The sequence below is a fragment of the Penicillium samsonianum genome (genome assembly GCF_028829775.1).
Source record: "Penicillium samsonianum strain IBT 33392 chromosome Unknown utg000002l_segment0_segment0, whole genome shotgun sequence".
Classification (NCBI taxonomy): domain Eukaryota; kingdom Fungi; phylum Ascomycota; class Eurotiomycetes; order Eurotiales; family Aspergillaceae; genus Penicillium; species Penicillium samsonianum.
In genome coordinates, this window is record NW_026643260.1 from 4,290,952 (window position 1) to 4,301,075 (window position 10,124).

General features: G+C 48.3%; 5 protein-coding genes across 5 annotated transcripts; 4 read left to right on the plus strand and 1 right to left on the minus strand.

Annotated features, from left to right (window-relative positions):
* Nucleotides 1-255: 255 nt before the first annotated feature.
* On the plus strand, nucleotides 256-2,827 carry N7471_003519 (transcription factor domain-containing protein; the record flags this gene model as incomplete). Its single annotated transcript, XM_057276239.1, has 4 exons — nucleotides 256-369; nucleotides 429-569; nucleotides 654-1,377; nucleotides 1,463-2,827. The coding sequence occupies exons 1-4, from the start codon at nucleotides 287-289 to the stop codon at nucleotides 2,825-2,827; spliced, it is 2,313 nt and encodes a 770-aa protein (XP_057140877.1). The 5' UTR covers nucleotides 256-286.
* Nucleotides 2,828-3,339: 512 nt separating this feature from the next.
* On the plus strand, nucleotides 3,340-4,826 carry abnA (putative extracellular endo-1,5-alpha-L-arabinase; the record flags this gene model as incomplete). The annotated part of the gene is made up of 4 exons (XM_057276240.1): nucleotides 3,340-3,603; nucleotides 3,675-4,151; nucleotides 4,210-4,295; nucleotides 4,354-4,826. 4 exons carry the CDS (start codon nucleotides 3,340-3,342, stop codon nucleotides 4,487-4,489), a joined length of 963 nt encoding a protein of 320 aa, XP_057140878.1. The 3' UTR covers nucleotides 4,490-4,826.
* A 787-nt stretch (nucleotides 4,827-5,613) lies between these two features.
* N7471_003521 (uncharacterized protein) lies at nucleotides 5,614-6,667 on the plus strand (the record flags this gene model as incomplete). The annotated part of the gene is made up of 4 exons (XM_057276241.1): nucleotides 5,614-5,756; nucleotides 5,810-6,106; nucleotides 6,164-6,449; nucleotides 6,521-6,667. 4 exons carry the CDS (start codon nucleotides 5,614-5,616, stop codon nucleotides 6,665-6,667), a joined length of 873 nt encoding a protein of 290 aa, XP_057140879.1.
* Nucleotides 6,668-7,105: 438 nt separating this feature from the next.
* Nucleotides 7,106-9,632, plus strand: N7471_003522 (LipA and NB-ARC domain protein; the record flags this gene model as incomplete). Its single annotated transcript, XM_057276242.1, has 6 exons — nucleotides 7,106-7,108; nucleotides 7,165-7,232; nucleotides 7,290-7,533; nucleotides 7,589-7,651; nucleotides 7,724-8,035; nucleotides 8,124-9,632. The coding sequence occupies 6 exons, from the start codon at nucleotides 7,106-7,108 to the stop codon at nucleotides 9,630-9,632; spliced, it is 2,199 nt and encodes a 732-aa protein (XP_057140880.1).
* A 201-nt stretch (nucleotides 9,633-9,833) lies between these two features.
* N7471_003523 (uncharacterized protein) lies at nucleotides 9,834-10,124 on the minus strand (the record flags this gene model as incomplete). The annotated part of the gene is made up of 3 exons (XM_057276243.1): nucleotides 9,834-9,864; nucleotides 9,921-10,049; nucleotides 10,087-10,124. The coding sequence occupies 3 exons, from the start codon at nucleotides 10,122-10,124 to the stop codon at nucleotides 9,834-9,836; spliced, it is 198 nt and encodes a 65-aa protein (XP_057140881.1).

A 10,124-nucleotide genomic window follows, 5' to 3' on the forward strand; every position in this document is an offset into this window, starting at 1 on the left:
CAAAAAAAAAAAAAAAACGAACGAGCTTTTTACCAAATACCGAAAACTAAATTGTCCTAATCATCGACAGAATTTCCTTGGTAGTTTTCGTAAAACTTCGAATCAATGACCAAAAAAAATATATATACATAAGGTCAGTTCACGCATATATTCCAAGGCTGTCACTTCCGAAGCCGGCACGGGCCACATCTCTCGGTTTATCTTTCCGCGTTTCCGCGTTTCCGAGGTTTCTTCCTTTCCCATCTCCTTGCTATGACACCTTCTATCGAATTAGTTCCTCTGTACAATGATTTCCGAATCTCCGAGGTCTTTACGGGATGATGATTCATCCCAGAGGAGAAAAAGGGCTAAATATACTCAAGTTGCTTGGTGCGCCTGCTTATCCTTTTTTTGTCTCTATTGTTATAGCTTGGCACTGACCACCTTAGCAATGAATGCAAACGACGCAAGCTGAAATGCAGTGGTGGCTTGGTTTGTATTAGATGTTCTCGGGATCAAATCCCCTGTGTCTACGCCACCCATCGCCCTTCTAGCACGTCGATCCAAGGGACTGACCTAAATGAGGAAGGGTATCTTTACCTCCCGAACTTCCCAGTCACATCCAGTCACTTTCGTCCATTAACCAAATCGGCATTTTACTGATTTTTATCTAGAGTGAATCATTCAGTCAGATTTCAAGCTGTCGACAGGCAATTGGAGACTTTGCGGCGGGAAATGCGGACCCTTTCCGCCCGCATTCATGAGCTTGAATCCCCCGGTCCTACTTCAGCCTCTAATCCGTCAGCCCCACCCACCACGGGGAGTCTGCACCGTATCCTAGATGCTCCTAAGTCCCCGACGTACGTCGGACCCACGAGTGCGGAGTTTGGCCTCACTCGACCTCAAAGGTCCTTATCCCATCAACCTGGCGACTGTGCCGCAATTGATGATCCCGGTGAGGACCTTGACCTATCAACTGCTCCTAGTCCCGCGCCGTCGGTGAGAGGTGAAAATGCTCCTCTTGGACATCCCTTGAGAAGCCTCGGTGCAGATGAAACATTGCGATTGGTGCAAGTTTATGAGGACACAGTCGGTGTGATGTACCCCTGTGTCGACTTGGATGGAGTGCGAGCATATGTGCTCGAGTTCTACCACTCTCACGATTCAACCACTATGTCTTCATCTGCGGTGTCGACGCAGACAGCCTCGGATCAGGATTGGTTCTCTGCGCGTGATGTCCAGGTGCTAAAGATTCTATTGGCGACCGCTCTACTAGTCGAATCGCACGGTCGCAGTGAGCGTGCCGCCCAGCTGGCTGACAGTGTAGAGGATCGCTTCGCCAGCCGACTGAAAATTGCCGAGGTTGATATGAAAGAAATTCTCATTCTGACCCTATTGGTGTGTATCTCAAATCCTTCCTTTGTTCTGTTCCCATTGGTGCTCCGACCTGAAAAAAAAAAAAAAACGTATTGACTTGTGGTAGTCGATTTTTCACTCTTACCGCGATGATGAAGTCATCGCCGGACGTTTCATTGGCATGGCGGTTCGAGGGAGTACGGAGCTAGGTCTTCATCGTCAAGAAACGTGGCAAAAGACAGGGGGCGTTTTCCCGGGCGAATTAGAATGGACGTGGGCAAGCCGACTGTTCTGGTGCATATACGTGTTAGATCGCAAGTGTGCCTTTGGCACGGGTTTGCCCTTCACCATTCAAGATTCCGACATTGACACCAACTTGCCTGAGCCGGGCCACTCTACTCCGTACCTGACTTGCATGATCTCTCACGCGCGCCTGAGCACAAAGATCTGGGGCCTGGTCGTTGGATGGCCCAACCGGTCACAAGCGGCCACTTCGGATGGTTGCGCTTATTTGGACGCTCAGGTTCAGCAATGGATCCATTCCATTCCGCGTGAATTGCGTTTTGATCCAACTTGGCGCTCTCCCGCTGGATCAGAACACACTGATCGAGCTATGATGCTTCAGGTTCTACTTGCTCTACAAGCCAACCAGCTTCGAATTCTTGTGTATCGACAAAATCTGCTTAGTGATGAGCGGATAGCGGACAACGTGACCGGGGCCTCGACCGCCGTGGAAACGGCGAAGAGCACCGTTCATATGCTAGACTATTTCAGTCGGGTCTCAAGTATATATTTCCAGCGCCCGGAGCCATTCAACTATTTTCTCTTATCTGCCCTTGCCGCTCTCTTCTTGGCCGTTTTACATGCCCCGGGCCGTTTCAGCCATGCTTGCCGGCCCGAATTTTATACGGCTGTGGACATGGTTCGCCGCTCAGCAACCCGTGCCCGTACTTCCCGGAGATTGCAAAAGATCCTTCACAGTTTGAAACGGATTCGATTGAACCTCGGATGGGACAGTGAAGCTGGCCGACAATCATCTATTCATCGAGGTCATCCCCCAAAGGCAGATTCCAAGGATGAGAAAGAGACATCTGAGCTTCATTCGCATGCTGCATCGCAAAATAAGTTCTACTCATCCCGCAGCATTTGGGAGACAACGCCGGTATCAATCACAACAGAGTCTGCTGCTGCACGTTGTACTCCCAGCCTCCATCAAACATCTGGGGAGGCTACTCCTCAGCTCTCATCTAACGCTTTCTGGCCAATGTCACCTGGTACAGTAGCTGAATCTGAATCCAAGGTCTGCGAAGACTTGAGCAGCTTTTTTGAAATTGCAGGTGGATTCTACTTTGACCCTCAACCCGGTTCGGACATTGCCGCCGGAGCAGATGTGGGGTTGGCCCCTCCAGATGACACACGTTCGCCTAATGTGCTGGACGCCTTTCATGCCGAGGACGAGGCCTTGACGAGAGTTATGGCTGGTTTGCTGTGAATATTTGTGGACCTGGTTATGCATAACCATTCAATAAACCAAGCTTAAACGTAGACGATGCGACTTCAGTTTTACAATATCGCTACACTCGAGACTCCAGTTACGAGACATTCTTCGGGTATTTTACACTTCCTTTCATCCGTGACAAAACGACTGTTGTTTCGAACTGGAATTCCCCGGAACTTGGCGTGCTTCTGTTGCATGGTGGCGCTTATGGCTTTCGGCAATTCCACCAGTCGGTGCTCTAATCCCCACTAGTCATCTCCTGAAGGATTTCATACTCTTACCCCTGAGTTTGATTTATTTCCCCTCTCTTCTATATTATATCCAGGCTATCGGATATGCTCGCTGCAGAAGAAGATCTCCCCCGTTGCCCGGTGGGGGGGGAAATCCGGATTTCCACGAATGATTTCCTGCCATAACCTCGCCAAATAATGTATACAAATACATATGTGCAGCCCACTGATGAATATTGATCGTTCTTCGTCCAACATACAAATCATCTTCTCTCGATGCATTTTGGTAATATCATCAAACCAGTGCTGTTCGCAGTCCTCGTGCACGGATATGCAAACCCTGGCAGTTGTTCAGGGGCCTGCAATGTGCACGACCCGACGTTGATACAAAGATCGTCGGACAAGCGTTATTTCCGATTTTCTACTGGCAACAAGATTTCTTATGCGAGCGCCTCGTCTATCAACGGCCCATGGACTACCATTGGGTCCATGTTGCCTAGTGGATCTTCTATTGATCTCGCCGGAAATGATGACCTGTGGGTAAGTATTATCCTTTCGGGCAAAGCTTGTCTGCAAGTAATGAGCATACTCTGTACTGACTTCTATGCCAGGCCCCCGATGCGCAGCTTGTGAATGGTCTTTACTATGTTTATTACTCTGTATCGACATTTGGTTCACAGAATTCGGCCCTTGGACTAGCCACATCTTCAACCATGGAGTCAGGCTCCTGGACTGACCATGGAGCAACTGGTATTGCCTCGTCGTCTGCCAAGGCATACAATGCCATCGATGGCAATTTGTTCAATGATGGTGGTACTTACTATATGAATTTCGGCTCCTTTTGGCACGATATCTATCAGGCTCCAATGAGCTCGGATGCCACTAAAGTCGCATCTTCGTCCAACAATCTGGCGTATGACTCCTCTGGAACACACGCTGTGGAGGGGGCCTATATGTATAAGTATGGAAGCTACTACTATCTCTTTTACTCTGCCGGCATCTGTTGTGGCTACGACACATCTCGCCCCGCTAGCGGAGCAGAATACAAGATCAAGGTCTGCCGATCGACCTCACCTACTAGCGGATTTGTATGTTACCCAATGTTTTCCTGCTTTGACACTCACCCTAACTCTTTTCCTATCAAAGGTTGATGCCGCAGGTACTGCTTGCACCAACGGGGGTGGCACAGTTGTTCTAGAAAGTCACGGTACAGTCTACGGTCCTGGTGGACAGTAAGTTCTCGAATTGGATCGTTCTCCAAACTCGAACATTGGCCTAACCTTTCTCCAGGGGTGTGTTTTCCGATCCTACCCTCGGCCCAGTGCTTTACTACCACTATGTTGATACCACTGTGGGCTATGCCGATGGCCAGAAACTCTTTGGGTGGAATAAGATCGATTTCTCAAGCGGATGGCCAGTGGTTTAGTTAGTTAGTTAGATTAAAGTGTGTTAGTGCCTAATTCTTCAGGCCATATACTGTTTCTTCTCTTTCATCTCTCTCTCTCTCTTTCTCGTTATTCTTTCTCCTCCTCCAGTTCTCTATCAGCTTGCAATACGATCGATGACTGAGCTTCTTGTTTCCACTCGTTGATAAAGTGGCTTTTCTTGGTATGTTTGCGTCAAGCAAATGTGATATAAGTGTTGAACTATGCATGCATGCCTCAGTCACCCTGGATGCTTTTGTATAACCATCCCATTAATGCCTTTCATGCCTTTGTTCAGGCCTTTGTGCAGTTATCTCATAGATGCCTGTTTGCTTGCAGACTGAGCCTTTCTTTGTTAGCTTCAGGGTATAAATACCCTGCTTTTGATAGATTGAATAGATCATGATTCCTCTTCTTCTTCTCTCCCCGTAGGCTCTCTTGTAGTTTCAACAGTAAGTAATAACTACGGCATTCCACCGCTAACTAGAGCATGGCAAAAACCAGGTATCTGATTATGGCCAAGAGAGGCTATATTATAATCAAATTTTTTTTAACTATGGGATAACTCGTTCTAAACTTAATAAGACCCTAAACACTGAATAATACACACTCGTGGACAATATGAAGATAATCCCACGCGTCTCGGCGACTTCCGCACTCGGCCGACTGGTGCCCACCCCCCAGGCGTTGATCTACAAAATGGGTCCGTTTTTCTTCTCAAGACTATTCTCGACCTTTCGTGGATTTCATTTCATATGGCAAAATCATCTAAACCACTCCGCGCCAAAAGCCCGGTGAAGTATAACATAGGATGGAGACACATCGTCCGGAATTTCAGTCCGTCGTATGGTCTTCCCTTTCCAAGGACTACCGGTTTGTGCTAATAGAAGAAACATGTAGATGGTTTGCGGTGACTATGGGCACTGGCATTGTTTCGGTGTTGATGACATCGATCCCTTTCGATACTCCAGTGCTCTATTACTTGTCGATTGTCTTCTTCCTACTCAATGTGGTGTTATTTACTCTAGCCTTTCTTACTTCTATTCTCCGGTACACCTTTTATCCTGAAATATGGAATGTGATGATCCAAGACCCAAACAATTCGCTCTTCTTGGCGACAATCCCGATGGGCTTTGCTACCCTCATTGAGATGTGGGTGTTTATTTGCGTGCCAATCTGGGGCGAATGGGCCAAAACAGTTGCGTGGGCTTTATGGATGATAGACGTGGTAGCTGCGGCTTCTGTGACCCTGTCTCTGTCCTTCATTTTGTCAGTATACAGTCCTCCACCAACCAATGTTTAATATACTGACATCCGATCAGAATATCTCAGCGCGATATCACCTCGCTAGATCGGATCACCGCGGTTCAATTATTGCCAATCGCAGCAACTATTGTCGCAGCGGGTGCTGGCGCAGAGGTTGCTCTTATCTTACCAAACAAACAACATGCGCTGGGAACTCTCCTCGTCTCATTCATCCTCTGGGGTATGGGCACTCCGTTGGCCATTGCGGTATTGGTAATCTATTTACATCGACTAGCAGTGCATAAGCTGCCACCGAGGGAACTGATTGTGAGCTGTTTTCTACCCCTGGGGCCACTTGGCTTTGGTGGGTTCGGGTAAGTGTATCGCTGATTTCCCCTGGGGCCCTAATACTCTAGCTAATACGCTTCCAGAATCCTTTACATTGGGAAAGTAGCACGGGTATTATTGCAGGATTCCCAATTCCTGGACCCTATCGCAGGCCAGATAGCATATGTCTTGGGTGTCTTTATATCCCTCCTCATGTGGAGCTTCGGCTTGATTTGGCTCGTTTTTGCCCTAGCTACCGTTCTATACAGCTCTCCGTTTCCTTTTAATATGGGTTGGTGGGGATTTACGTTCCCGCTTGGGGTATATGCTGCAAACACTATTGAATTGGGTCTTGAAATGGACATCATGTTCTTCAAAGTTCTCGGCACCGTACGTCCATCATATTCTTTTTCGTTTTCTGCTCTCCAAACAAATGATGGGTGCTAACATTACTTCTGAAGACCTTAAGTGGCGCAGTGTTCCTATTCTGGATGTTGGTTTCATCACGGACTGCACACGGAGCATGGCGCGGAACCCTGTTTTATGCTCCATGCTTACGAAACCTGGCATTGAAAGAAGACGGGGCTGAGCGAGATGACCGGGCGTAAGAAGGAAACAATTGGTTGAGTCTCTCATTACGGAGTATAAAGCCTCGAAACACTCCACCAATACCATGCGTGTGCCCAGGTGTGATGCATCGCGCCGGATAACCCCGCTGACAGGGGTTTTCTATCCGAGGGAAAGCCACGAAGCACCGTACAATATACAGTTTAGGCAATTTTTGCCGAACTCGATCTTTCGATGTCATTGGTTGCACCTAGGGATTACCTGATTATCTCCAAATGTTTACGGAGTACGATGTATTCATTCATGCTAGGCACTGCCTATCAGGCGAGAAAGTCACATGTTCAGCCCGTCAGCTTCGTGTTGTTCGCTTTCATCCCACTTTCCCTTCTTAAATTATGGTCTTTTGTGAAACCGGAGGACGTTTTATTGACTCTTTGCTATTCAAATAACTCTTTCACGGTAGCGCTTGGGTATTGAGAATGGTAAGGCTTGGGTTCTATCTCTATATGGCCAAGGCACGACTCTAAACAAAGTCTAGGATACGGGGGAGTTTGAGTTTCCCTTCTTGCAGGAGGTCTTCTCTCCTCTTGAATCGCATAAGGTCGAGTATGAATACCAAGCTCCGATATGTTTATCTAAGAAACCTGTCCTAATGTTCGTTAGTTTTGTCTTCGTTCATGGCCTGAACCCAAGCGGTCGAAATGATCATCCTTTCCAGACATGGACGCATAGCAATGGCAAGTTTTGGCCGAGGGACTTCCTGGCCGAGGACATTCCATATGCGCGCGTCTTTGTCTATGGATACAATTCAAGTATCACCCATCCACAGACCATGTCCACGGCAAGCATCAAGGACCATGCGAATACGCTGTTGAATTTATTGGATATGGAACGCAGCCCCCAGATGGTAAAGAATAGGAGCCAGAAATCTTCGTTTGAATGGTCATTTAACAGTTTCATAGGGCTCTATTCCACCGAAAGTGATATTTATCGGACATAGCTTGGGGGGGTTAGTGATCAAACAGGTCAGATATAATATCCCATGGCCTTTTTCTTACGGCCTCTTTCTGACAGTCCTAATTTGATTCATGGTATAGGCACTTCTCAATGCCAAAGAAGATCCAAAATATACTTCTATTCGTTCGGCAACTTCTGGTCTCGTCTTCTTCGGAACACCTCATCGTGGCGCGAAAGCTGTGGAACTGGGGAAAATTGCAGCCCGGGTTGCCCGCTTTGTCTCCAAAGGTCATGCCAGCAATGACCTTCTGGACTGCCTGGAATACAATTCCCTTTTTACCCGACAAATGACTGATCGGTTCCGACATCAACTAGAAGATTATCGTGTTGTTAGCTTTATCGAAGGGAAGGAGGTGCAGATAGGGGGAGTTGGACCAGCATCCATCAGCCATGTAAGCAGATTTTTTCCACTGATTATCAGTTTACACCCCGGTCCCTCCATCCTTTTGTCCCTAGAATAGAGGGCTGATATTGAAAAAGCTTGTGGTTGATGAAGAGTCTGCGGTTCTTGGATTGTCCGGTTTACGCGAAACCCAACTCAAGCTCGACGCAGATCACTCGCAGATGTGCAAGGTGGGCTCTCGGGGTCCTATGTACCGTTTGATCAAAGGAAATATCAAACATTTGGTCGATCAGGCGCTTTTGTCGGAGCATGGCTTCATTCCACAATCGATGCCTCCCAGTGCCGCCTCATCTCCACCGCCAGTGCCACCACGCATTCATTCTAATAGTAGCACGCCATACCAGGGGCAGGGGCGCCCACCTCCCTCGGCGCAAAGGGTGACAGGAGCGATGTTCAATGCTCTGGATAATGACCCACGATCTGTTCGCTCCGCAGAACTCAAGAATCGGGCTCGGTGGGACGAAGCCCGAACCGTCGAATATGAGATTTTCCAGGAGCATTTGCGTAGCCTTGGTCCGGATCATTTCAGTACATTATCAGTTGCATACAACCTAGCTGAAGTGGAGCTGGAGTCCAACTACTTGGAGAAAGCAAATGAATGGTGTCACTGGGTGTCTGAAAATGCCCAACGCGTCTTTGGGACAAAGCATCCTCTGACAATGAAGACGGAAAGTTTGATCGCAGAGGTCTTGTGTCAGCAGGGCAAGTATCAAGAGGCTGAGTCGGTCTGCGCCAATGTGTTGGCCCGCCAGCAAATGACTATCGGCGAAGACCACTTGGACACCTGTGACACTCGGCGCCGACTAGGAATGACCTACAATGCGCTAGGTCGCCGGGAAAATGCCGTCATGACTGCAGAAAAGCTAACAGACACCCTAAAGCGTCTGCTTGGAGAAACCCACATTCGTGTATTCGGCTCCGCGTTGGACGCTTTGGAATATATCGTGAGCAACCAATCTGGAGACGCAAGTACCCTAATTGTTATGCGTTTTCAACCCGATGTACAACGAGCGGTGGAGATATTGTTACAGGTCTACCAAGAGCTTCGGACTGCCTTGGGTCATGGACACCCGTCTACTATTCGCGCTCTCTGTCTCCACGGCCGAGCACAAAGCTTCATGCAGCAGAGTATGGAGGCCTCAGAGACCCTGCGCCGGGCTCTGGCCAGTGCGGAAGAAGCGTTTGGACCCGATCATCCGCTGACAATGGATATTGTGGGCAACATTGGCGTCATGTACGCTCTGCAAAATGGCTATGCTCAAGGTTTACTTACGAACAGTCGTGCTTCGGAGGCTTTCCCTTGGTTGACACGATATTTGAATTGGGTTGAACATCGCAAAGGCAAAGACAACCCCGAAACGCAAGCTACATTGGAGCTGCTGGCCAATTTACACTTCAACGCTAAAGAGTATGAACCCGCCCAGAAGTACTACGAGCGTCTTGTAGCGAATATGCGGGTGGCCGACTCAACAGCGACCGAACGCATCAACGCTCAGCTTCAACTGTGTCGGGCAAACACCATGTACACCCGTCGGGGCCTAGGGTCGGGGCTGGGAGGGTTTTTGTCTAACTTGCAGCGATATTGACGGTGTTCTATGATTATTATACCATTATTGTACCTCGATATACAGCTTTTGATTGATTTAAATTCAATATGATATCATTATTCAACCATATTCATTGTGGTACATGTATGTACGTATGTTCATGATCTTCTAAGGGGTATCATTTCCCTTTCGAAGTTTACACACGTGAGAAATATCTCTCGATATGATGTTTCCGAGTGTTTAGTGTGAGGACTTCTCGGGAACGCCGTTTCTGTATATGGAATTAGCGCTGACTTCGCTCCATTAATGTCCCGCGGGAAATCATACCCAGCCTTGTCCAACTGCTCACGGCCGGTATCAGTGAGCTTCTTCGCAGGTTCACACTTGCCACCGCCGAGCTGCTTCTCCGCTGCGTGCAAGAGCGCTGAAGTGTACAAGCGTGCCGGCTGGGGTAGACTGGGGCGGTCGAATCAATTGGGTATTGTGGGCACACCGCACCACCGTAGGAGAGACGGTACGTAGCAGGACCAT